Raw genomic sequence first — 27,375 nt, 5'->3', positions numbered from 1 at the left:
CAAGCAACAACTACGTTATCAATATCAGAAGTAGAATATGTAGTTGTAACATCAACAGCTTGTCAAGTAATATGGCTTAGAAAACTTCTTGAAGATCTTCATCAAGAACAAAAAGAAACAATAGAAATATTTTGTGATAATAAAGCTACAATTACAATGATGAAGTATCCAACATTTTATAGAAGAACGAAGCATATAGAGATACACTATCATTTCATCCGAGATCTTGTAGCAAGTGGAGCCATAGCGATGAAGTATTATGGAACAGATGAACAAGTTGCAGATATCCTCACTAAGTCGCTTCCAGTTCAAAAGCATGTTTATTTCATGTCGCAAATCGGTGTATGTAATTATGAATCAAGGGAGAGCGTTGAGAATTGATTCATGGTAGTTATCTATGTAGTTACCATGTTCTAGGTAGTTTTAGGCATGTTTCAAGAAGTGACCTATGATCTAGAAGTTATAGGATAGTTACTACAACTAACTCAATCATGGGTGACATGGTAGAGTGAGATAGTTACCACTAAATCTTATAAATAGGGTCATAGTTGATAAAGCAAGATAGAATGAGAATACATTTGAAATATCTTGTAAGTGTTATATGTCAATCTTCTTGTTTTAAATACTACATTGGTTTTCTTGATCAAAAGCTTTCTTTTTAATTGCATCATAGTATTCTGTTTTTATCGTTTTCTTATTCCTTCATCTCCAACAACAATAGAGATTTGACATTTACAGTATGATAGCTAGAGGTGGTACTGCAATTGATATTTACAGTAGAAACTATACTCGGAAGCAGCTAAAGAGACTATGATTACCACGAGACCGCCTCTCTCAAGAGAGCATTTGCCTAATCCTAGAATCAAGAGTTACTATTCTTAATCCACCTTCTAGATTGAGAGAAGATTATCTCCAAACGTCCAAATTTAAACTCGACAATTGAGAAGGATGATTGGGCCTTCGGGACTCAGAAGTCAGTTCAGAACTGGTCTTGAGCGAAATGGCACACTGAGTTTGACTTGGAATGTCGAGATCTTGTTGTATCTTCTTCTACTTTTCGATGATTCCGTTGGTTCAGAACTCTGGTCTTTAGTCATACTTCCCGTTGACCGATTCAAACCCGGAAACAGAGATTTATTCAACAAAAAAATCATGGGAGAAGAAATTTGTTGGTGTATCGTAGCCGACACACTCAAAACAGAAAAGTATCGTATTTTCATTAGTCCATGATAGGAGCTAATCTAACCACCTCACTATCACTCATGTGGATCACCATATCTAGTCAATGAGAATTGCTCCGGGATTATTATTATTATTATTATTATTATTATTATTATTATTATTAAGTTCAACTATGAATGATAAATCTTGGTTTGATTTAGAGTAATAACAAATTAAGTTGGTAATATCAACACGATCGTTTTTAAGACTTTATTTGGCCTGTTTATCTAATAAGGTGCATAGTATATTATTCACGTGAAATTTCAGGTAAATAAGTAACATTCTGAATATATATATATATATATATATATATATATATATATATATATATATATATATATATATTGCACTAATTCAAAATAAAGACGTTTGTGATGACATGCAATAAAACTAGACTGAATCATACCCTCAAATATTTCAGGTGTGTCGGTCCCCATGCCTTAGGTCATCGAGACATCACAACGATAATAATTCACTGAAAGCCACAGAAAAAAAAAATTTTTGGTTTCACGCAGAGCTATACATGGATGACGATGATAGCTTACCATACGAAAAGGGTAGGTTTCTTTTACATCGTTTTGACCAGATGAACAATCACGACGAGATGGAATCTCTGCACGTATGTCATCACCATTCGTGGATGCGCACTCGTTGTCGAGTTGATTAGACTGTTGTAATTTTCAAATCATTATCTACAAATTAATAATAAAAGACTAAATAATTTAATAGCCAAAACGCATGCCTCGGGGTGGGTGTTGCCTTCTTCTAGTTCCCTAGCTAGCCAGTAATTAAATACAGTCCAGTATTCTATTAGTCCGTCTGTTCGTCCATCTCCCGAGTCATGTCGGGGAACATAAACATGTCTTGTACGTCAAATTAAAATGGGTGCAGCAGTAGCACATGAACCTAATTTCGAGACCTGTGCTAATTCAATATTCAGATTCCTACATCAACATGTTAGATGCGAGGAATGGAAGAATAAGCACCACCGGCAAACGTGTTTTGAGTTCAATTATTGCAACTCTATGACCGATTCAGTACGATGTCTTGGTAGGATGGAGGGGGAGATCTTTGTGTGCTGTGCCGTTTTGACATGAAGAAAGGGAAACTATTTGGTGGCAATTTAAGGCTTTAGACCAAGCTATCGTTTAATGCAGTTTATATGATAGTAATAAGTTCATTTGTGGATAGGGAACATAACCGGAGAGTGAGCTTTTGGATGGACCAAATCTGACATGATTCATGTTTAACGCAAGCTTGGCATTGGATATCCCCCCCGTTTTCCTCTCATACACAGAAGCATGTGCCTATAATAATCATTCGAATCCATCATCTCAAGTGACATTTCCTCGTTGCGTCTTTCGTGTGGACTCCCATCTCATATTCTCATTAGTTCGTTCTCATCGATTCCTGCATGCATGGCCACCTTAACCCGATGCCTGGAAACCGCCATGGCCATACGATATCCTAAAGGGAACTGTCCCGACGTTGCATACCGGATAGAGCCAGCCGGACGAGAGCAGAAGGACCGACCGTATTCCGGTCTGCCATTCTTCTGATGGTGAACAGTAAGAGTAAGGACCGACTTGGGTTCCTGGACAGAATCAAACCAACCAGTCAACTCTCTCTCTCTCTCTCTCTCTCTCCTCCTTCGAGTAGTTTGCTCGTAACTCACCGCCACGGTTAGGTCTCTTCAATGCGGACTGCAGCAGCCTTTTACCTGCGAATTGATAAGCCTCAAGAGACAATGGTCATTAATTATACGAGAAGGCAGACGTATCCAAACTCCGAAGGGGTTTGCTTCGGATGTGCTGGTAAAGAACAGCATCTGCGAGCTTATCGATTGGTCCGAGCACTTGGATTCCGAGATGAGTCGCCCATTGCAGCTCGGCTGTCTAAATCCCGACAAGGTTTAAGATGTCTTTATGCAGTGCCACCTGTTTGTACGAGTCACTGGTACGAACCCCTTGTATTATATGATATGGTGTTATAGTTTGATGGTAGACTTGTGGTTGTGCCGCCCATCACCGAAGGATGGCTTTCTTCTTGGTTGGTATCAAAGCCCTGACAGGATAATGCCGCCCCCACTCCCTCGCCTCAAGTTAGGTGACGCCACCGTAACTCGAGGCCCGTCCGTGATTGCGTTAATTTCTTGGTTTGTGGCAATACAGAATCCAACTCATTTTGTTGCCACGGAGGAAAGAAAAGGAGGTGTACTTCCTGGTCGCGAGATCAAAACTTCGTCGCAGAAGAGACACGGGGGGAGATGGACATGAGCGAGCGGTACTAGATTTCCCCTTTTCCCCATCAAGCGCCACCTAAATATGCTGTTTTAGGTGGGCGGCCATGGCCCGGTGGGATCCTTCTTTCTTTCTCTTTTTGACCTTCCAGGGCTGACGAGGCGTGGGGCCCGCTCGGCAGGCATGCCAGAGGGGAGGGTGGGGCGATCCCCTCGTGGAGTTTCGAGGGTGACTCGGTCGCGCCTCGCTACGCGGTGGCGGGGAGGAGATCGACAACTACTCGTCAGCTCGGGGTTTTGGCGTTGTCGGGATGTAAGCCGCTCTCACCTGCCGTTCTTTACTTCACTCGACCGCAAGCTGCTCGAGCGCTTTATGGCATCCACACCTTTCCTTCTTTGTTGAAAGGCTAAGAGATCGTTGTTCTTAGCCTTTCTCCTTCTGCCTCTCCAACTACCTCTTCTTCCTCCCCACCTTGCCCAAAGTGTCGCCGCTATATAACCACGCAGTTGCCGCCTCTGTTCTCTCGTACCTTGGTCGGTCGGGGCTGTTCCATCTTTTGCCATCTGACACAGGCGGACGAACGGGAGGCCATGGACAACCGCCGTAAGAAGCAGCGCAGGGCGTCCAGCAGACGGGAGTCGCAAGGTGAGGAGCTTGTGTGACCACCCCCCTGATGGCCTCGGCAGGTTGGTTTTGTTAGAGGGTAACGCTGATGTTGTTGGTGGATGGCAGAGGTCAGCAGCGTGGAGTGGCAGTTCATCAACATGACGGAGCAAGAGGAAGATCTCATCTATAGAATGTACAGGCTCGTCGGCGACAGGTGAGCCCATGCTCCTGATTCAGAATGTCGGACATGATTAGCTTCATTCTGTCGGTTGCATACCATATATGAAGTGCACATAACGAAAGATTTAGCGAAGATGAGGGCATGAACGACAATCAGCGATGATGGAAAATGTTCATGTCTGCCGGAGATCATGCCGGATAAACCGACCGGTGGATTCTAGTATGGTGTGACCAGTCCAGCCTCGTCAAATACTATTGCTCTGCAATCTCTGTCATGTCAATAAAAGTATGTTTAGTTGTCAAACCGATAAGGTAAGGGTGCAGCACTCTGCACATGAAATCCAACACAAAGAAAGTCGGTGAAAGTCGTACCAACTTTATTCTACGAATTGGTACTTGGTAATGTATCGGCTGCGCTGCCAATGTCTACTACTTTTAATCTGATGTGGGGGGCTTTTTGCAGATGGGATATAATAGCTGGCCGGATTCCGGGGAGGAAGCCGGAGGAAATAGAGAGGTTCTGGATAATGAGGCACGGTGAAGGCTTTGCTGCTGCCAGGCGATATGGCAAATACCGCTGAGGGGATGTGGGCTTTTGTTCCGGATTAGGATGATGAGGCTGCTCTCTACATTCTATTCTTTTGCGTTCCTTCTCTTCTTGGTCCTTGGTCCTCGGTTTGGAGAGTTTCCTGAGTCGATGCATGTTGTGCGCTTGAGTTTGGTTGAAGCGTGAGTGGAGATGTCCGATCCAATCCATCCATATGTAGACATATTTTGTATCCACAATATTCAATGAACTTGAATTCACATCTCTCGAGTGCTCCCCTCTGCTGCATAAGATGCATGTGATGCCCTTTTGGTTCATATATATGGGAAAGCCAGAAGATGGTCCCTCCCTCCAATAGAAGGGACAAGGAAAGGAGACTAAAGTGGTCTCAGAATCCATGAAAGAGGCAGGCGCTGCGTCTCCAGAGAATGATAATAATAGTCAAGCCTGAGGCTCTTAAACGGCTGGTCCGAACGAAGCTGTTATTGTCTCATCCTCTTCTGTGCGCGTGTGAGAGAGAGAGAGAGAGACAGAAATTTAAGGCTGTGGGAGGCTTATCTGTTTGTTGGTCCTACCAGGGACCAGATATTGGAACAAATTACATGTGAAGCCAAGAAAAATGAAAGAAGAAGAAGAAGAAGAAGAAGAAGAAGAAGAAGAAGAAGAGGATGCTTTGTCCTTTTGCCGTGCTGTAATCAAGCACAGGGTGAAGGTGAAGAAGAGTTGCAGGACTCTTTCGAGGAGACCGAGCGACCCCTGTGACCTTTCCGGGGTGATGCTGTCTCTCGATCGCTAAGTTGATATGGCGGGGCCCTCGCGATGGGGCCTCGTATCCGCGAGACTTGCTTGGCCATCAAAATGCTCGGATTGACTGAATCATCCCGCGAGTGTTTCTGGGTGATATGGAGAGAGGATCGCACATAATTATTGGGTGGTGGATATGATTCCTGACGTTTAATTTAATTTTAATTTGTAAATCATAATTATATTATTTAATCCATGGAAGGACTAATATATGTTACACTGAATGGATTATCTTGAAATTGGAAAGGATAAGTATAATGTCATGTCACCTCATGGACATAGGTGTCATGTCCATATCATCAGCCAACGGAATATGTTTCGCCCTCGAGAAAGGCTGTCACTTTTTCCACCAACCAAATCAAATCTAGAACTTTGACTTTCAACTCCCAACCATTTTTAACTTTGACTTTCACTAATGTGTTACAACAACTGCCGGACAATAAGGGAACGATCAACAAGTCAAAACCTGTAATTACGATTTGATCGACAATCTGCATCACTTCAGACATCCTTTCTTCTTAATTTTCAAGCCAAAAGTCAATTCAAGATTTATGGTATTTCCACAATAAGATAAAAGGGCAAAGCAAATACATGCGTTAAGAGTGGAAAGTCAGCACAATAGGATGCAAGTGTTGGTGTATTTCAAGCACACAGCATTGATTTACAAAATCTTACACCTTAAAACTCTCAAACATCACAGGACCCGAAACACCCGTGCCACAGTCGATTATAAATTAGGATCCTAGCGTGCCAAAGGAGGAGACTCGACCGTGTTGGAATTAGCAACCTTCAGGTTGGCTTGTGCTTTTCGCATATCACCACTGTTCTAGGATAGATCTGTTGACAAAGTCGGCTATTGCCTTCAGAGATCTTCCTTCGGCTTCGTCCTGATCTATCCCGGTGGACTGTTGGTGCTTCTTTCCAATTTTGAATGAGTGGTCACCGCCATCGATCACATGCAGCTCATTGACACATTTCATTTTCTTGCGGGTGCTTTCCAGCTTATCCAGAGGACACAAACTATCTTTGCTTCCCTATACCAAAGTTCACTTATGAGTCAGCAATCATAACATAAAAGAAGAAAGTCCATGTTGGAATAACAAGGCTACAAAGCTCAGATAACACAATGATTAATGTACATGAATCCTAACCTGCACAAACATAGTCGGAGCCTTTAGCTGCAATAATGTCTCATCGCGTACTACTCCGTTCATGCCCTATATCAATGTGAAACGGTGACCAATTAATCTCCATGCATTCAGTGCATTCCTCATCAACTTTTATGACCATCAAATACAACTTCCACATGGATTTTGCAAGTTCTTGAACAAGTAAGAATAGCATAGAATTATAACTTCTCAATTTCTTCCATCAGATTATTTCAAGTCAAAATAAAATGTAGGATGAGGTAAAATTTTCAGCTGATGAGTGTGGCAGAAAGATGTCACAAACAATGAAGGGTTCGGTACCTCGTAATGACTTTGCAAGAGAAACAAAACTACGCAGATAAAAACATTTATGTTGCACGTTACTCTCACATGTTATGTTAGTTGATCTGATGCTTTACAAAAGAAGGTTTTCTGAAGCAGACAGGTCATAGTTCTTTCGAGCTTTAATAAAACACTTATGAGTAAAGAAAATTTGGGACCTGGATGGCGATCAACCAGGACTGTGGGTTAATATTTTCTCTAAAAGTGGATCATAAATTGGAAAAAAAAATAAAAAATAAAATATAGTAGGAAACCGGGAAACATGTTCCCTGGCAAAACCAAAATAACCTATGGTAATCGCTTATGAGAGAGGCCATACATTATGCCAAACCACCCAGTCTGATCCTATGACAAACAATGACACATAAATTATGATAAAAAAGGAGATTCGTAATCCAACAGGTCTGGACCATTGTATCGGCTGATCCAAGTCCATTCCACCATGCATCCACTGGTTCATTGATCTATCAGGATTGATCCCATGTGTTTGATTGGTGGAGCACCTATTGTATCACAATGGTGCTGCTTCAGTTTCAGCCTTCGCAACGGACAAGATGGCCGATCTTGTACCTCATTTGTTTTTCTTACAAGAAAAAAACAAACGATGAAGCTACCTCCCAACTCATCCCAAATCAGTTTCGTTCTAACCTTCTTTACGAGTCACTCCTCAAAATAGCTTTTCGGCCTTCCTGCAAGCTACTCCAGTTTTTCTCATATTCCGTTATCAGGTTGCAATACATTAGCCATACACAAATTTACAAAATCTAATAAATGTAAGCAGATCTAAACGAAGAACACAATCAACAGATTAGTACCTTTAGTGGATAACCCAAGCATACGATTGCTGAAACATTGATATCTTCCTTACCAGCTACCATGCAACTGACTCTGTTGAAATCGGAAATTATGCGTTATCGAAGACGACAATTAACCAAACATACATGAATTAGCAGATTAGTCGAATAAACCGACTATTACCTTGATCCCATGGACTTCCCGACCAGAATAAGAGGATGCCCAGGATATTCTTTAATAGCACGTTTCACAACATCCAGGTGATGATCAACTAGCTTTTCTGCTTTGGGAGGAGCTTTGCGTTTTCCGCCAGAGATATCTGCACGGCAATTAAGCCAGTTAAGTGTAATGTACAATCACCTAACAACGCCACTCATTTCCCCTGCCGGTGAACATATCCTCATCAACAAAGCACTATTCTGTAAGTAGAACATAAGATTCCTTGCTTTGCAGATCAGACCGGTATTCTGAAAGCGACCGCTTTGTTTTCCATTGTTTAATCAGACCAATCAATCATCACCTCATGCATCATCCCGAAGATACTCACAGGGATAGTCGAAAGTGACTACTTCGACAGCATCCAGTTCTTCCCCTAACTTTTCCTTCCATCTGAAAACGGCACCGTTCATTCTTTAGTTGATAAGCACCAAAGATTATTTTTTTTTTTTTTGTACCTTGTGAAAGAGTAACTAGAACATGCATTCATGTTAATGAAAAAGAAAAAAAAAATACCCCTTTTTTTTTCGCAAGGGTGATTTGGGATGTTTAGATAGAATGAAAGAGGAAGAGGAAGCGGAGTTGGGGGAGGAGGTTTGTAGGTTTATAATTTCAATCCAAACACACCAAGGAGCATCAGATCCACCCTGAGGCGGGGTGTTTCATTCGGAAAAGAGCAGCTAGAAACGAAGCCGCTCACCTGAGCATCCACTCGGAGGTGGATGGGGCCCCGGCGCCATGGGCCAAGACCACGAGGGGCGCGCCCTCCTTTCCAGGAGACCCCTCGGCGGCACCCCCCTCGCTCCCGTTCGTCCGGCGGCGCTTCGACGGAGGACGCGCAGCAGCCATGGAGGCAGAGCTGCTCAAAACCTAAACCCTATATGCTGATTCTGGAAACACCCGACAAAGTGGGGCACGAAACAGAAACAGAGAGCGTAGGAAATGTTTTCATCCCACCGAGCGCGGGAAATCACACCTCACGTACGTCACACGTGCCGCTCTAATCAATTAAGTTCCCCTAAAGTTCAAATCGATTAAGATTTAGGTGCATCAAATCAACTAATTTAATGTGGCCCTTACATTGTAGATCTGAACTCGAGTTTGATGCTTTACGAAAACCAATCCATGCGCAAAGAAAGAACGAAACTAGAATGCGGTGGAGCAATATCCTGAGCTGATGGTGCGAGCGAGGGCCGAGCATGGCCATGGCTGGACTCCGAGAGCAGCTCCACTGACGTCCACGCACTTCCACGGCGCCGAGGGTTTGGCGACGCCCCACAGCTTGACGTTGGAGAGGCATATCCGAGTGAAGGGTGAGTTCTTAATGCCTTGGATCGATCCAGGCTGCTGCACGTCCACGCCCCACACGTTCTTGATGGTGATGCCGTCCACGGTGGGGATGGCGCGTCGGTCGAAGTACTCGTCGGGGTGGTCGCCGACGTCGCCTGCGATCCGTATCCCCTTCCGCACCTTGTTCATGCTCACGTTGACCACCGTGATGTTCCTTACGAACCCTCCCCTCCCCACGTTGGTCTTGATGTGGATGCCGATGCCGGTGTCGTAGAGGTTGACGTTCTCCACCAGGACGTTCTCCACCCCGCCCGATGTTTCGCTTCCGATGGCGACGCCGGAGAAGGGCGAGGAGCCTGTGAGCCTTCGGATCGTGATGCCAGAGCTGGGACGCCCATAAGCGATTCCATACTCGTCCCACCCGCTCTTTACGGCCACCAGATCATCCCCAGTTGAGATGTGGGCATCCTCGATGCAGACGTTCGAGCTGGAATCTGAATCAAACGAGTTTCTTCTTCGATCACCACACATGACGCGGTTGCATGCTCAAAGAGCATTCGAAGGAACCAGTATACCTGGATCTATTCCATCCGTGTTAGGGGAGTCATGCGGAGCCAACACGGTCACGTACTTTATCACCACGTTGCTGCAACAGAGATGCAGATCGTCGTCTTCCTTCAACGCTAGATCAACAGATGGTCGAAAAGAAGAAAAAGGAAGAGAATGTAGCTACCTGCAGTAAACAGGGTGAATGTTCCAAAAAGGAGAGTTCTGAAAGACCACATTAGAAATGATAATATCTCTAGAATTCTTGAACTCCACAAGATTCGGTCTTGTGAAATGGAGAGATCTCCGCCTCCACATGTTCCACCACACCTCGCCTTGACCATCGATTGTTCCATTCTCACCTGCGGAAGCAAAATGTGAATCATCCAAACAAACATAGACCATCCTTGATCATCTGAGTATTTGAACCAGGTAATCCATTTGTGCGAGGAAGAAAGCAAAAACAAGCTGCTTGAAATATGTACACATCGTAGGTTCACCAAAGATGGACCTCTGCAAACCAGAGTGGACTGCAAGGATAAAGAAATCTGCCTGAGCTGAGACCTAACTTCGAATCCTTTGCACCGTGAATAGCATCCTGTGTTCGCTATTCACTCTAATATCATTTAAAATACGAAAATTTGTGATTACAAAAGCGTATAAGAACACAAATTAGATTCTTGATGTATGAAGAGCTTCTCTCTGTTTTACTGTTGCTGCCCAGGCGAGGCATGCCCTTCTCGACAGATGAACATCGTCCGCTTGGGGAAAAAATCATTAAATTCGAATGTTTTCATTATCACATCCTTTTTCTACAAATAATCATGCATGTATGCCCTTTTGTTTGTTCTTATTATTTATCGTTTCAGCTGCAGGGCATAGAGATTCGTCTCCGTCGGGTGAAAGACCTTTCAGTGCTTCCGCTAATGTTGCCCAGGAAACAGCGCCCATGTTGGCATTGGACATGGAAACCACTGTGTGTCGCCAATGGTGCATGTTTTGTTAATAGATCTCCACAAAAGAATGTAGAATTCAAAAGAGTGCAGCAGACGACAAACATGCTGCCTCTGCAGAATGCAATAGCAAGACCTAAAGAGCGATGTGATAGCGAGTCACCTGTTATGATCACATCACTGATGCCGTCTCCCTGAATGAAGCTCATGTATCTGCGGCCCGGCAGCTCCCGCCCTCTTCCATACGACGGTAAAGGATCCACCAAAGGCCACCTCCGTGTATCCTGCACAGCTCAACTTTGTCAGTGTCAGCGGAACCCACAGCAGTATCCTCTGGCATCCGTGTGCAAAAATGAAGGTACAGCCATTGAAGGATATGTAACCCCAAGTTTAGTCCACTTCATAACTTGGTCTACTAGGTGGTTAGAAGCGAAGGTTAAAGGTGACGAGAAGACACGCCTGGGTGGCCTTGATGACGGCTCCTCGGGCCAGGTAAAGAGTCATGTGGCTGGTTAGGCTGACGCTCCCTGTGAGCCAAACGCCGGGGGGGACGTAGAGAAGAGTACCACCTCTGCGTCGAAGGTGCTGAATCCGATAGATGGCCTTCTTGAAAGGCCAAGTGTTGAGCGTCTTCCCGTCTCCCACAGCTCCGAAGTCCGTGATCGAAATCACCTCCCTTCGCTGCTTCATCGGCACGACGTCGGAGCACGACGCCTCCGTCACCGCCACGCTGCATTGCAGCAGGAGAGGCAGCAGGGCCACCATCAACACCGAGGCTCGAGAAGGAACCATCTTTTTCAGCTAAGAAGGTCGAGTTTAATGAATCTTCCACGATACGCTAAAGAATTGGTGCTAGACGAGCGAATTCGTACAGAGAAAACCAAGGATTTGGAGCCGGAAGATTTCTGGGAAGCCAAAGTCAAGGTCTTCAGGAAGGAAACAAGTAGGAAGTGAAGATAGGAAGCAGAGGAGTCCGAGAAGAGGGCTCCAAGCACAGCTTTTACAGACCAGGATTTGAATCTGGATCCCCAGAGCTTCAATGTGGGATGCAAAGAGACTCCAAGAGAAAGAATCCAGAGCAGGGAAACCTGGAGCTGAGGCTCAGGGAGAAAGGCTACATCGATCCAAGCAGAAAGATCCAGCGCAAGAGATAACAGTCTCTCGGGTGCCTCCCGTCTGTGGCCTCTCACAGAAGCAGACAGCAATTCCACCACCGTAGCGAATGTGTAATTAATAGAAGACGCCATTTGTTTAGATATTATCTTTCGTTTCATGGCTTCGTATGAGTTCGCAAGAGAGATAAGAGGGGAGCGAAGTGGGGGGATGGTGGTGGGGAGTTGGGAATCTCTTTTCCCATTCCGGCTTTAAGTCATCTCTTAGATCGAGGAATGGAGTGCGAATTGTATGCACGCAAGGGCCATGCATTGCATTGCATTGCACGCGCCCACATCGGAGCATGCAATTTAATCCTGCAGGAAAGGTGAGGCCTTTGCAGGGGATGGTGCTTCCTCGATGATTGGCTTTGCCACAGCCATTGAATGTGCTGGGAATCTTTCGCCGTTGAACTTTCACCGTCAGCAAGCGGTGGCGGACACTAACGAGCAAAAGTTTACGAGGAACAGAAGCCTTCCACGATCCAGCCAGCGTGAATTGTTGTGGTTCGGAGCGAGGGATGCTGAAATGGATAATGCTGTCCTTGTGGCATCTGTCAATCGATAGTCATATGATTACTGTGACACACAGGTCGTACTGAGTAGCTAATGTTATTTTAATGTGATGGCGAAGAAGGTTGTATCACATCACAGAGACCTCGTGAACTCAGTGCCTCTAAAGCAGTGCCGCACTGGCACCAACACATCACATGCTCGATGGTGCAAAGCGTGCAGCCAACACATCACTGGCTACCAAAGTCGCTTTAACCTCGAAGCCAAAAGAACATGGATCCGAGTTCACTTTGATGCCAAACTGAATCATCATCTCAACAATCTTCACTGCGTGTTCCCCAAGGGGACGAGACCTCGTTGCTGCTTTTGCTCTTCCGTCCTTTCCTCTGTCTCAGTCCTCATATTCATCTTCATCCCCTGCTGCATCAGAAAGCTTGCAAAAATGGCTGTAGGTTATCATCCTGCAAGTCTAGAGAATTCTAGCATTAGACAAGCGAGTTGTCCGCGGTTCATTTTGAGGTTGGAGTTGACGCGAAGAATAAGCTGACAGTACTTGCGTGTTCGCTTCTCAACTTTCCCAAGCTGCGTGTTTTGTTCCATACTAGACCCGTGAACCCGTGAACGCTCCCGGACAATTCAACCGATGAAAGCCCCAAGTGGCGTGTACGTTTGAGTTGCATCCCTTATCGCGATCATCTTCCTCGCTGCAGTGTTGCTCCTGCAGCCATAGCCTTCGATGAACTCTTCCTACCAATTACTTGTGATACGAAAAGCATGTGCGAAGACGTAAGAGAGAAATCTTCCTCGTATCCTGTTGTTAGCGAACAAATATATCATGGCTGATGATTCAACATGGCTAGATCCGTAGGTCAATGTCGGGAGCTTTTCTATGGAGTGAGCTGGATGCTGAGGTAGCTGCGCCCTCGAGAAGGAGTGTTGGTTGGCGTTGATTAGGATCTGGGCAAATTGATGGCTCGCCTTAGGGACGTCGGTCGGCGACTTCCAAGGTTGGGATGTTCGCGGGCCGTAGGTGGTTGATTCCCTGCAAAAATGGTCTTCGTCGGGTGATTCCCGACTTTGGCCCCTTCGACGAGCAAGTCAATAGTGGGTAGAATTATTTTTCCCTCTCCCTGGCCGGAGGCCGGCCCGAGGCTTTATACTATTGCACGAGGGTTTATATTATACTATTTCACAAGGCTTTATATTATTTTTCCGCCGACGAGCCCACCGTCGATACGGGAGCTGTGCCGCGTCTACTCCCGAGCCGATGGTTAGGAGTACCATGCCTTGAACATGGTCGACCTTTCGGTTGGGGAGCCGGGAGCCCCCTACGCCACCTGGTGGGCGACCCTCAAGGCCGATAGTCACATCTGGGACGACGGGCTAACTGCCTAGGAGTTCAGATGTACTTCGCGGAACCTCCCCGAGCTGACCCCGAAGATGCACTTCGCGAGATTCAGATGTATGTTGAACCGCCTGAGGGTTTGGAATATTTTTGCCAGGTCGGTCAAGTGTGTGCTTCCGATGTTGCTCTTTATGATCATGTCATCGATGACATATACTTCCATATTCCTCCCGAGCTGGTGCTTGAAAAGTTTGTCGACCATCCTTTGGTAAGTCGCCCCAATGTTTTTCAGACCGAAGGGCATCACCTTGTAACAATACGCCCCTTTGTTGGTGACGAAGGCAGTGTTCTCTTGATCCTAAGTCGTCATCTAGATTTGGTTGTAACCAGAGAATGCATTCATGAACGTGAGAAGTTCATGGCCCGTGGTGGCATCGACCAATTGGTCTATCCTGGGGAGCAGATAGCAGTCCTTGGGGCATGCCCGGTTGAGATCGGTGTAATCAACACACATCCTCCAGCTTCCATTAGATTTCTTAACGAGGACTATATTCGACAGCCACCGAGGGTATTGAACCTCAATAATAAATCTGGCCTTTTTAAGGTGATCGACCTCGTCACAGATTGCCTTCTGTCGGTCGAGGGCGAACTTCCTTGGTCTTTGTCTTACCGGTCGAGCCTCGGGGTCGATGTTGAGCCGGTGCTGAGCCACTTCTAGGTCGATCCCGGGCATCTCTTTGGGAGACCATGTGAACATATTGGCGTTTCTCCTCAAGAAGTCAATGAGGTGGAGCCGGTATGCTTCAGGGAGTGTGGTTTCGACCTTGATGGTCAAATCGGGTCAGCTCCTTTTCAAGGGTACCTCGGTGAGCCGCTCGGGAGGCTCCAACGGCATCGGTGCCATGGGTTCTTTACGGGGGTTGGGGGCTTGAGTTGAGCGTGATTTCCCTAGGAGAGTAATCGCCATGAGATAGCATTGCCTTGACTCCCCTGTGTCTCTTCGGGCCCCCCTAATCTCCGCCGAGGTCGGAAACTTGGTGGCCCTGTGATAAGTGGAAACCACCGCCTTTAACTTGTTCAGCGTCGGTCGGTCGAGGATGACGTTGTAAGCCGAGGGCAGATCGACTACCATGAAGGCGGTCATTATTGTCTTCACTCTCGGCTCCTCCCCAATGGTGACAGGGAGAACTGTGGTCTCGAGCGGGGAGATGGAATCCCCCGTGAATCCTGTGAGCGCTGACGGCATGGGGGCGAGGTCTGCCTCAGTCAAGCCGAGCTTCTTGAAGGCGTCAAAGTAAAGGACGTCGGTGGAACTCCCAGTGTCGACCATCACCCTTTTGACTCGAGTGTTGGCGACCTGGATGGAGATCACCAGAGCGTCGTCGTGATGGGAGCGCTCGACTTCTCTGGCCCCGAAGGTGATTTCAGGCTCGAGTTCGGACCTGGGACATTTCTCGACCATGCTGCAGGCATAGGCCTTCCTCGACGTAGAGCTGTTGCCACCGGCTGCTGGCCCCCCAGAAATGACATCGATTTGTCTTTCAACGGGTCCCCTGGTGCGCGGAGTCGCTTACCGGGGTTCCCTAAGATAGCGTCCGAGGTGGCCTCTCTGGATCAGTCCCTCAATTTGATTCTGGAGGTTGTGGCAATCCTCCGTGTCATGGCCATGGCCTTGGTGGAACCTGTAAAATTTAGACCGATCTTTGTGAGTGGGCTTCATGGGACGAGACTATCGCTAGAGACCCTTTTCCCTAATTTGGAGAAAGATCTCAGTGTGGGACATATTCAGGGGGAGAGGTGGGAGCCTCGGGAGCAGCAGCTCTTGTCAGTCGGACCCTTGGCGGGGTGGCGCCAGGGCTGCTGAGGTTGTTCCCCAGGATTGTTCCGCCCTTGGCCTCTTACCTTCCGTATGCTTCCCTGCCACCAACGCTTCGGCGATGACATACTGGTTGGCGTGTTGGAGCATTTCGACGATAGTTACTGGCAGCTTCTCAATCAACGACTATAAGAACCTTTAAGGCTTCAAACCCATCAGGAACACCTGCATGATTAAAGAGGGGTGAGCATCTGGGAATCCTCGGATCTCAGTGGTGGAACGTGCCACGAACTGGGAGAGTGGCTCATCTTTCGGTTGAGATAACGTGAGCAAGGTGGCCATGGAAGGCCTAGGTCATACGCTGGCGAGGAAGTTCTGCTCAAACTCCCTGGCGAGCTGGTCAAAGGACAAGACCGAGGATTGGCATAGCCGGTTGAACCATGCTCGTGCTGGTCCCCTCAGGGTGGTCAGAAACGCCCAGCACATCAATGCATCGGAGGTGCCATAGAGGGCCATCTGAGCCTGAAATGTGGAGACACGCTCCGCGAGATTGGAGCCGCCGTCGTATGTCTCCAATGCTGGCAGCCTGAACTTGAGGGGTATTGGCTTATCCTGTACTTCCTGAGTGAAAGGGGATCTACCTGAGCCGCCTTCGCTGGACTCGCTCCGCGATTTTCGGAACTCATGTTGGAACTCGTCCAAACATTGGTTGACCCGGGATAGTTGGGCCCTAAGCAAGTTGTCCGCCAAGTCAGACGATACGGTGTCAGGCTCAAATTGGGGTAGTGTGACTCGACAAGGTGCGGGTATGCTCTGCGTGGGTGGACCTCTTGGGTTCGTCGTGTGCTCTCGGACTTCTCTTGTCCCGACCTGCTCCCCGCTCGGCCTTTGTCGGGTCGGGTTAGTCAGGGGAGCCACTAGCTGCACGATCTCGGGGATGAGTGGAGGGAGCATCTGCATCATGCCCGCCATGGTTTGCACTTGCTTGGTCAGGCTGAGGAATGCCTCGAGTGTCAAAGGCGAGAATCCTATGGTGAATCCGGGGGGCGACAACCCCGGGTCATTGAACAAGTGCCAATAGCGATCTAGCGTCGAGGCTGGGATCCCCGCATCTCCAGGGGTGGGGAGGGCCCGATCTTTGGGTTCGACGGAGGGGAGACCGGTCGGTGGTTCTCCCTCGGGGAGAGCTCCTACGAGATGCTCCTGCGACATGCCCCTCCTTCTAGTGCCAAAATGTTAGCGAACAAATATATCATGGCTGATGAGTCAGCACGGCTAGGTCCACGGGTCGATGTCGGGAGGTTTCTATAGAGTGAGCTAGATGCTGAGATGGTCGTGCCCTCGGGAAGGAGTGCTGGTTGGCGTTGGTCGAGATCTGGGCCGATTGATGGCTCGCCTTAGGGTCGTCGGTCGGCGACTTCCAAGGTTGGGACGTTCGCGAGCCGTAGGTGGTTGTTTCCCTGCAAAAATGGCCTTCGTCGGGTGATTTCCGACTTTAGCCCCTCCGACGAGCAAGTCAGTAGTGGGTAGAATTATTTTTCCCTCCCCTGGCCGGAGGTTGGCCCGGGACTTTATACTATTGCATGAGGGTTGGTAGCACGTCGATTCGACATGACCGTCGACCCTCGAGGGATGGGGCGGCACCTCTGATCGGCCGCCGTCTCGAGGCGTGCGAAGCCACGTCAAACGACACCGCCGCGAGCTCTCGGGATGAAACATGTAGAATAATTTTTTGGTACGATTCTGATTTGACATATAGCATCAATGAATTCGGGGTCCCAAAATATACCGTATCACTTGCGAGGAACAACAGAGAGAATTGACAAGAAAACCCAAGCAAGCCATCTGAACCACGATGCAAACATAAGATAACATAAAAATATAAACGAATCTATCCTTGAGATTATCTGGCTTTTTTACGTCCGTATCTCGTCACTGATTTGTAGTCACCTCATCTTTCTGACTGCTGCATCGCATTAATTGCATTGTGTTTACGGTATCACATCTCACATATCGTCGTCAAGCTGCCTGGAGAAGGAACATCCGAAGAAGAATTTGCCCCTGTTGGATCGGATCACCATGATCCACCCATTCATACGGTCTCGTGGCTTACGAAAGGCCACTAGCCTGAGAACTGCCAAGAACCGAAATGATCTGCTTGCATCCACTAATGATACACTAAGAGTTATTTCCCTCAGTCCCATGCATGCAGGAAGAAACAGGAGGCAGTCACCGGCTCCTTTTGGCACATGGAGAGTGTGGCACACCACACACAAGAAAACATTGGTCCTAAATAAAATTATCATAACATAAAAAAAATCCCATCATCAAAAGTTAAAAGTTAATCATACTAATCAATTCATCGATCCTATTTTTTTCACTAACCAACATAATAATCAAAACTAATTTCATAAACCAATAGTCGAATCTTTCTTTTTTTATATGAAAATAATTTTTCTCTCTAGATGAAAAAGTCTTTTCACCTTCTAGATTTTTCTATCTAACTCATACTATTTAATTCGTATAAGATTAAGGTCAGAGTTTTTTAGTTAATCCTAAAGTCATGAGCGGAATCACCCAACACATAGCTATTCCATTAGGTTCACAACAAAATTCATGACATCTCGAAGCTCTTTGCATAACTCTCTCTCTCTCTCTCTCTCTCTCTAAAAAACGAGAAGATAGTTAAAAATATTTACAGAAAGTACATTCAAAAGACACCTTCATTCGACCTTTTGGTGCATTGCTGCCGTACGCATCGCTGTGACCACGAAACATCACTGCCATTCATTCACAGGCGAGTAAACCTCATCAGAGACGTGCAATGTTCAAGCTAACCATAGCTGCAGGGCGAGGCGAGGGATGGTAGAAGAAGACATGGGAAAGAAAGGCAAGGCTGACTACATCAAAAGCTCGGACGTTCCGAAGATCCAAAAGTATTGGTGGATCAGAGGGCCATCGACTCTGCTAGATCCTGATCTGCCAAACGCTCTGATATCACAGCCAGTGATTTGAGGTTGCACTTGATCAGGGCCTCCACGAAAAAGCAAGTATCATCTTTGGTGTTCCCATCGGGCACATCCACCACGAATGACTCTATCACCAATGTCCCTTCTTCACCATCGATCATCTCAGGATGAGCAGTAATAACCGATGAGTAGTTCTGTGGAGAAACAAGGATGAAGATCGATGAGCACCGATACCGAAAATTTAGGCTCAAAATAGATTCGGATGCATAGCACTTAATAACATTACCATGTTATCATGAAGCAGATTAAACACAGAAGAAAGGAAAGACAAAATGGTGGAAACAGGTCTAGTTATGATGCAGCCTTGTCAAGCAAGCTTCTCTGAATTCACATAAACAAAGGTGAGAGGTGATGGGATCAAACGAGGAGGATCATATGATAAATCAAAGATGGACGCTGAAACACCAAAAGCTGTTTGCTGGATATTAGTTTTCGTCTCTTTTTTCTCAGGGTAAAGGTTAAATACCATTTTTTTTCTATACGTATCCAATCGATAACAAAGGAGGAGAATTTACTATGATTATTAAGCCAGGAAGTTACATCCATTGAAAAGCGAAGCCATCAGATCTTATGCAATACAACTTCCCAATCTGAGGAGTTGCAGTCATGATCAGCTGATGCAGGGGTTACCATAAACCCAGTGTTTCGAGAGGAATGTTTGGGTCTACAATCGAAGGCCAACATCTCCGCAACAACTAAGCAAAAACCAGGAACAGAAGACGGAGATGACAAGAACACAAGACCTGAAGCCTGTGGTCTCCTCCGACAATCTTGATGCTGAGGATGTGCTCATTGTCATCGAGCTGTTCCAGCCTTTCGGTGCTGGTGGTCGCGGGCAGCCCCGATTTGATGTTCACCTCTCGCAAACACCCCACCGCGAAATCTCCTTGCACGATGCACCTGCTCACGAAAGGCTTGTACCTCTGCGGCTGATCGAATCGCCTCACCAGAGACCACACCTGACACAGAGGCCACCTCAAATCACTACCAACCACACAGCTTTTAATCGTGAGCAGCATGCATGCAAGATGATCATCTCTTCCATCAAAAAATATCTAAAAAGGAGGAGAAAAAAGAAACCCCAGTTTTTAGACCATAATACATTTGGACCAACTCATTTCCTGCATTTGGTGAATACAATGGTACGCAAAATCCAGTGTTTTACACTTCAAAGCTCTTGGCATCTGTTCAAGAACAGCTGAGTGGAACCACCAGGCTCCCAAAAGAAAAGCCCACAGCGAAAGACCCATCCAAATTCAACCGAAACCGCATCGGCATCCGATCCAAGCATAGGAAAGAGACCCTTACGAGTTGGACGGGGGCTTTGATGTGCTTGAGGACGCAGGAGCTACACTGGTTCTCCATGGGCTCATGTCGATGGAACCGCCGGATGCACTCCGCCTCCATGGCCCTGCAACCGACCTCCGGTGGATTCAACTCGTCGGCGAGCCGCCACAGCCCACCGCTGCCGTTGCCGCTCCTTCCTACTGCTCGCGCTCGAACCATCTCCCGATCCAACCGAGACGATGAATGCTTTGGTCCCTCCGCCTCTCCGCGCACCTTCGTGATGATGCTATTATGCCCGGCTGCGCTATGCACCGGCTAATCCGTTTAATAATGGAACTCCTATCAAACTAGCCTCGGTCCTCGGATCGTATAACGGTATTGCCACTGTGTCATCAGCTTGCCGGCGTTCATACTCGGCCGCGACTCATCTGTACATGACGCGGACGTCGGAACGCGCCATGCTGGCGGTGGCAGATGCGTAAATTTCCGCCAAGATCGAGTCGTTCGGCCACTACTGCCAGTGGCCGCAGAAGAGCTGTGCTGATACTTCGACACACCCACCTGCCTTCTCGAGCGGGTCCGATCGTGGGTCCCGCAGCCTGCTCCAGTCAAAATCCAGCTCATCACAACCATCGCTCTCCTCGTTAATATTCCGGTGGTTCTGTGCGTCGAGTAATTGACGGTTGAAGCGTTCACACGTGTCCATCGATATCACGACAAGAGGACCGTCCTTTTTTTTGTTTATTGTTTCGGGTTGATCGAGATAAGAGCAGAATTTTCTTATTGTATGTATATATTTGCCTCGCTTTCGGTGCTCTCTAGAACAGAGGGCGTGCGTTCGCACGTGCGTCAAAAACCCCAAGTCTCTTCTCTAAATAATATAAAATAAAATAAAATCAGATTAGTCTATAGTGATGAATGCTGCTGGTATAAGATTCTCATTCGGCGCATGGAACTTGCGATAAGGATTCCACGAAAATTTTGGGAGCGACCGATCCGCGCGTGACGTTCTCCGATGAGAAGAGAGTCATTTAATGAACCAGTAAAGTGTGCAGGACGGGATGAAAAGATACCTACCCGCATTTGCCTGCCAAACCCGGCCTAACATGTGACGACACGTCGGGAGCAGCAGCAGGAAAAGGACTTGTCATGCTCAAAGCAAGATTCCAAGACACCACGGGTGCCAAGCACTTGAGATTGGCGAGGACGAGAAAGAATGTTGCGTTACTTTCGTGTGATCGGTGGAGCTCGCAAACAAGTGGTCGGTCAGCTTAAACTCTTGATCGCATGTAACTGCAGTACCCAACCATAGTAGAACTAACAACGTTAAAAGCAGCGTGCGTAGCAAGGGACACATCTTATTGGTTCCCGGCCACCGTTACCGCCATACACGGTGGCCAATGCTTGATGAGATCGTAGTTAGTTCTTGTGGGACCCAGGTAGCGCAGCCGATGAGAGCAGGGCCTCCCTTGTTTGGTCGCTCGGCTGAGACATAGGAGCCGCACCGACTTTGTTGCATCATCATTTAATTAATGCCTTTATCAAAGTAATTTGATTCCTTTGTTTTGTAACAGTCGAAGACATTAACTTGATTGGGATATTTCTTGGCATCCGAGCTCCGTTGGCACCCCATTTCATCATTCGTTTCCGCATATGCTAAGAACCAGATGGGAGAGAATACCCAATGCGAGAGAACGATCGCAAGGAGATCGATGAAGAGGACACCATGGAGCAGATTCCCTCGGCGGCATCCACCCAAGATCACAGGTCTCTCGCTTCCTGCCCCTCACTCCTCTCTTTCTCTTCCTCCTCTCCTTCTTTCTTGATTCCTACTTGTGAGATCTTCGAAATCTGCTGCTGGTATCACGTTTCTTGAATCTAGGACGTTCTGTTTTCCTGCTTCCTACAGTTTGATGCCTTTCGATCAAAGAATCGATGAGTGTGAAGTAGTTTTTGTTACCAAGTTAATTTGACCTGAAATTAGTTCTTCTTTTTATCATATATATGTCTGAATTTGATACATAGAGATTCTTGAAATCAGCAATGGTTGTCTCACTTGGAGTGTTATATGAGAGAATTAGGAGCTTGTCTGAATAAAACAATAGGAATTTTCTTAGGCCCCAGTCTGCTTTGTTGATAATAATTGCTTCGGTCTTGTTCATGAGATAGTAAAACGAAGGCCTCGTTTGTGATTTACAATAAAGGCCTCAAATAATTATTAAAGCGGAATAATATGGTTGAAGGCCTAAAAAATAAGTTTATCATCAAAATACCAACTTTATTCATCAAAATATCAACATTATATCAAAATATAAATATTAATCAGAACTAACATAAACAATAGAATAATAAATCAATCAGAGATCAAATTTAACGTGAAAAACCCAATGCTTAATGTGGAAAACTCAATACGAAAAAAATTATAGGACCGTAGTCCACCTCAAACTTCAGTATCTCAGAGAACGTAAACTGTAAATCAACACCGTTAGAATTGTAGAGCTTACTGTAAAAATACTCAATATAAAATTTGGGTAAACTGATAAAGTTTAACCCCTGATTGTCAAGCAGAAACATCATAATCCTATTTTTCTTCCTCCTCTCTCTCTCTCTCTTTCCTCTGCAGTGCCGTTCTCTACACAACATAAGGGGACGAGTGCGTCATATCTTTTATCCAAAGCAAAGGTCGTATGATATATAGAATCGAAACATAGTAAATTATGTTTGTGGTTAATTGGTGTTGACAAGGAATATGCCTAGTAAATTATGTTTGTTGGGGGTTAAATGTGGCATAGATGATAGAGATGAATGTGCTCTTTAATGACGATTACTCGATAGTCTTTTAAGTTAGAAGGACCTGACGGAAGGAGGATACGTATCCGTATAAACAAAGCGTCACTCGTCTAGTTTTAGGGACAATGTGAGATGGTTAATAAAGGCTAATGCAAGGACGTGATTGTACACCTCGTTTGAGAAAGATGGTTAATACTATCATTCTATAAATATCAGATTAATAATGAAGGCAATGTCTATTTTCTTTTCTCTATAGTTGTTTGCACTTTGTAGACAGTGCCTTTGCTATCTAAACTTTGTTGTTTATGTGCGATAAGATTACTATCTAAACTAGCACGTAAGAAACTCTTCCATTTTAAGTGTTCGACCTTCATGCGTGACAGACTTACATCGATCATTCTTTGGATAAACATATGTTAGAAGTCAAATCGTGTCTGCTGCTCTATGAAAGAACATGCCTTATGTTGGCAGTTTTGAACTGCATATCATTGCTTTACAGTTAATCAGTAAGGATTCATTGGATTAACAATGCAAACCTTAACTGATATTGATTCTTATACTTGCGTTATCTTTGGACATAATATTTCCTGATGATTGAAATTACATCTCTGGACATATTCCAAATGCATGATCGGATGCAATCAAATCTCTCATTTCCGTAATGTCTTTGTTGCTTGCAAGTTGTTATGGTCTAGATTGCAACATGCGACGCCCAGAATCGGTATGGGTTGACAAAGAGTGGGTTTAGGCTCATGCACACAATCTGTGTGGATCTGCAAGTGTAAACAAAATGACTTCTTAATTGTACAAATACTAGCAAGGGTGGCATTTTGTGATCACCAAGCCGACGTAAACATAACGAGGTGGCCAGATTGATTCACATTATACTGAGTTCAACTCGATTAATATGTCAATCGAGGTCGGCTCTAGAAAATTCTTATTACATATTTCTGATGAAGCTCTATTTTTTACACTCGCAGGAATTTTCAGTCTACGTTGCAGGACTGACCTTCTCGTGATTCGTGCATGCCTGTGTGATAAACGACCACCGACCAGCATTAGTCGTGATTGGTGCCACCCTATAAATATCGAGCGATGATGACAGTTCCGACTTCTTCGCGTGAATGCGCCGCGCCCTCTTGTTTCGTTCTCGAGTCAGAGAACTTTTCTCTCGCATCTTCTTCTTCCCGTGATTACGCCCTCTGTTTCGTCCTCCCGTCCCTCCCTCCTTCTGCCTTCTCCTCCGTCTTCCCTTCTTCTGCCTCTCCCATCTCCTCCCCTCCACCCGTTTCTCCTCCTCCTTCTGCCTCTACCCTCTTCCGATGACAAGCACGTTTCGAACTTCCCATCCGAGTCCATCGCCGCCGCCGCTGCAAGCTTCCAGGAGGTTCCCGTTGTGAAGCGTAAACCGTTGGGCTTCGTTGGGTCCGGATCGAGCTTACTTTCCGTCGTAAGATCGGTAATCTGTGATGTTCTTGATCCCTTTCTTTCCTGATTATTCTATTACGATCTTGGATCTTGAAGTTCTTTTCTGAATTTTTGTTCCTGATGTCGAATCTTCAATTGATCGAGTTATCAATTTGTTGTCTATTTTCTTGATCAATGTCCGTCGTAAGATTGGTAACCTGTGGTGTTCTTGGTCCCTTACTTTTCTGAGTTTTCTATTACGATCTTGGATCTTGAAGTTCTTTTCTGAATTTTTATTCGTGATGTTCAATCTTGAATTGATCGAGTTGTCTATTTTTTCTTTGTTATTATTTGTGACCTTGGATCCCCTCTTCTTGTATTAGTACTAGATCTTTAACTAATAATTCGTGATATGTTGTGTAGCTTCCTTTTTAAGTTTTGTTTGTTATCCTGGATCTTGCATTGATAGAAAATGCGGTTTGGATTTGGATCTGCGTGAAGAGATGTTATCTGAAGGAAATTTGTATTAACAATAAATTAATGCGACCTGTGAAAATTTCTTGTATGGAGGAAATGAATTTTGCATTGCTATATGCTAAAAATTGAAATGGAAGATAAAATAAGAAAGAGCTTGAAGGAGTTGTTGCACAAGGGCTTCAAATTATTTTCAGAGTTATTCCAATTTATACTCCTCTAACACTTAATGTTTTCCACACGAATAATATATGCAGTACATTGTGGGACTAGGAGCTAGGAAGTAAGAGCAAAAGATATATGCGTGACTGGTTACAACATGGCCCAGTTTGTGGGCCATTGATGTTGAGAATTCCAGTGAGGATAACTATTTTCAGGTAGTTCTGGTGCAACGCGTGTAGTTCTGTTCTATATGGGCAACAAAAGTGTGTTTCCAATTTATTATCACCTAACTCTGTTTTCTACCAGGTCGTGTATGGCCAGAAGATAAATGTGTGACTGGCCACAACATGGCTTATTGTACAAGTTATTAATGTTGAGGTTAGCTTTCAGGCTAATTCTAGTGCACTGTGCTTAGGTTATGTGTTGTAGGATCAGTGGGTTTTGGTATAGCCTTAATGCATCTTGCTGTTATGTAGTCAAATATCCTGTTATTCTTGAGAAATGCTATTTTGTTGTACTGCTGCCTTACTAACTCTGAGTGTTATGAATGTATTTGATAATTCATATATCCGTGGATTATTACATGCGGTTGGAAATGAAATTTAGCATTAGTTCTTAATGTTGGATGCACGAGGAGCATGATCGAGATGAAAAATGGATATTCTGGAAGATTATTGGAGACTGGAGTACATTAAAATCATTAGGAAAGACGCTGCAGACTAAGTAAATTAATAGTTCATTCGTGTAAGAGAGGATGTGCCCTAGAAAATCTTTGGCAACTATTTAGTCTGCAATTATGTTAATTAATTTCAGATGATATCTTATAATATTATCGAAGCATGTTTTTTTTGTCGTACATTTTTCACCATTCATTAAGTCAGCATCTTGTAAGCAATGGCAAAATTCCCCAGTAAGTAGGGCACTCGGTAACTGACGCCTTACACTTCACTTTAATTGTCCTATCAAGCAAACTTTAGGAAAAATAATTTTCTAGCGTTTTGTTTTGTTTTTCTTTTTTTTTCTGTACACTCGGGATTTGGGGCAGAATATTCTGCTTTAAATAAATGGATCAAGGAACGCTAGCTGTAAATAAATTGTCAATAAATTCTGCTGTAAAAAGTTGAGATTCTCTCTCTCTCTAGATACTGAAATAATAAGTAAAAGGTAGGTTGGAAATGCAAAATAGCAATTAACTTATTGGCATTTATAGACGAACAAATAATTTACTTTTACTTGTGGGCTCATTTTGAATGGATTTGATAGTAGTCTTCTTATGAACATTTAGGTTAACGATCATTTAGGTTAACGATCATTTAAAGTGAACATTTAATATTTTTAAAGGTAGCGCGCCCCCATACTTGTGAATGGGCGCGATCTTATTTCCGATGAGCTTCTACCGAGCATCTTGTGAATGGAGCCCTTCCCCTACGGGTTCAGAACGTGTCCGAAGATCTCGGCCCGCGCCTCCACCATCCCCTGTCAACCGGCCCATCGTCGCGGCCATCGCTTGCCCTCCTTCCGTATGTGCTTCCGGCCACCGAAATCGGCACCCAAACCCACATGCCCCTTACCCCGTTGCGGTCGCTGGCCACCATAAAATTGTGCCGCCCCAACATTCCTTGCCCATCAATGGAAGGTTTACGTGGTGAATCGGATCCAAATAATTTCGTGCGGATCCAATATTTCCATTAGGATTCCGGATGTGCTCGGCTTATGAGAATTGGCTCTCGACCCTTTCTCCCCAAAATTCCTTCTTGCAGATTCTACAGTGGATTTGGATTAAAGACGATGCTTAGCAGATCAAACGAGATCTCTGAAGAGATGACATCAAAAGGTACGCATTGTAATAATTAGATTTATACACTTGATTTAAATCCTGGTATATAAGTTATTTTCGCATTTCAAATATAGCATAATTATAGATTTTATGCTTACAATTGGTATCAGAACCCGGTTTTTGAAATCAAATGCATTAGATCTGTAAATTTATTTACGATGCATAAAATTACCTTCATCTTTCAAGAATTGTTAAGCAGCAATGGTCACCGTCGACCTCGCTGCGAATCTGCGACTACACTAGGTAGCGTGCACATCACAGAACTCGTCCCATATGGGGGCATCACAGAACTCGTCCCATATGCGGGTCACAGAACCCGTCCATGCGACGGCCGACCGCATACAGCCAGAACCCGTCCATGCGATGGTCGCCCACACGCAGGCAGACAGCCCAGGTGGCAGCCGTGCGTGAGTAGACCGTGCACAGGCGACGGCTGCGCGCTGGCAGCAGCCACACGCGGGCAGGAACCACCGCAACGGCAGCGACCGCGTGAGAACAGTTGCAGCCCTGTGGCGGCAGCGGCCACGCGCAAGCGACGGCAACGGCGAAGGCAGATTAGGGTTTTTAGCATAATTACGGTTTTGCCCTCGAGGCTAGGGTTTTGTAAAAATTACAGTTTTACCCTTGTAAATTTCATAATTTCAGGTTATGTTCTGTCAACATATTTACGGTTTTA

At 45.5% G+C, this 27,375-nt stretch overlaps 4 protein-coding genes and 1 long non-coding RNA gene across 6 annotated transcripts; 2 read left to right on the top strand and 3 right to left on the bottom strand.

Annotated features, from left to right (window-relative positions):
* Positions 1–3,832: 3,832 nt before the first annotated feature.
* On the top strand, positions 3,833–5,058 carry LOC103995061 (transcription factor TRY). Its single transcript, XM_009415555.3, has 3 exons — positions 3,833–4,106; positions 4,194–4,281; positions 4,711–5,058. The coding sequence occupies exons 1-3, from the start codon at positions 4,052–4,054 to the stop codon at positions 4,826–4,828; spliced, it is 261 nt and encodes an 86-aa protein (XP_009413830.1). The 5' UTR covers positions 3,833–4,051; the 3' UTR covers positions 4,829–5,058.
* Positions 5,059–6,135: 1,077 nt separating this feature from the next.
* Positions 6,136–9,012, bottom strand: LOC103995062 (uncharacterized). The gene is made up of 6 exons (XM_009415556.3): positions 8,800–9,012; positions 8,431–8,492; positions 8,067–8,202; positions 7,904–7,976; positions 6,750–6,815; positions 6,136–6,632 (listed from the first exon to the last, which is right to left on the bottom strand). The coding sequence occupies exons 1-6, from the start codon at positions 8,946–8,948 to the stop codon at positions 6,414–6,416; spliced, it is 705 nt and encodes a 234-aa protein (XP_009413831.2). The 5' UTR covers positions 8,949–9,012; the 3' UTR covers positions 6,136–6,413.
* A 108-nt stretch (positions 9,013–9,120) lies between these two features.
* LOC135644465 (probable polygalacturonase) lies at positions 9,121–12,302 on the bottom strand. The gene is made up of 6 exons (XM_065162048.1): positions 11,761–12,302; positions 11,348–11,689; positions 11,052–11,172; positions 10,123–10,297; positions 9,965–10,035; positions 9,121–9,883 (listed from the first exon to the last, which is right to left on the bottom strand). The coding sequence occupies exons 1-6, from the start codon at positions 12,160–12,162 to the stop codon at positions 9,246–9,248; spliced, it is 1,749 nt and encodes a 582-aa protein (XP_065018120.1). The 5' UTR covers positions 12,163–12,302; the 3' UTR covers positions 9,121–9,245.
* Positions 12,303–18,283: 5,981 nt separating this feature from the next.
* Positions 18,284–20,337, bottom strand: LOC135645926 (abscisic acid receptor PYL8-like). Its single transcript, XM_065164830.1, has 3 exons — positions 20,051–20,337; positions 19,486–19,701; positions 18,284–18,876 (listed from the first exon to the last, which is right to left on the bottom strand). Exons 1-3 carry the CDS (start codon positions 20,246–20,248, stop codon positions 18,661–18,663), a joined length of 630 nt encoding a protein of 209 aa, XP_065020902.1. The 5' UTR covers positions 20,249–20,337; the 3' UTR covers positions 18,284–18,660.
* A 1,287-nt stretch (positions 20,338–21,624) lies between these two features.
* On the top strand, positions 21,625–25,430 carry LOC108953568 (uncharacterized). Of its 2 annotated transcripts, XR_010498919.1 has the most exons (4): positions 21,625–21,796; positions 23,800–24,278; positions 24,958–25,077; positions 25,169–25,430. It is a non-coding gene; the product is annotated as an uncharacterized LOC108953568 (long non-coding RNA). The 2 variants fall into 2 exon arrangements; XR_010498918.1 differs by having other exon boundaries at positions 21,630–21,796; positions 24,958–25,430.
* Positions 25,431–27,375: the final 1,945 nt, after the last annotated feature.

Source organism: Musa acuminata, chromosome BXJ3-8, assembly GCF_036884655.1.
Source record: "Musa acuminata AAA Group cultivar baxijiao chromosome BXJ3-8, Cavendish_Baxijiao_AAA, whole genome shotgun sequence".
Lineage (NCBI taxonomy): Eukaryota > Viridiplantae > Streptophyta > Magnoliopsida > Zingiberales > Musaceae > Musa > Musa acuminata.
Note: the sequence above shows the minus strand (reverse complement) of the source record. Positions and strands in the feature narration are given on the sequence as shown.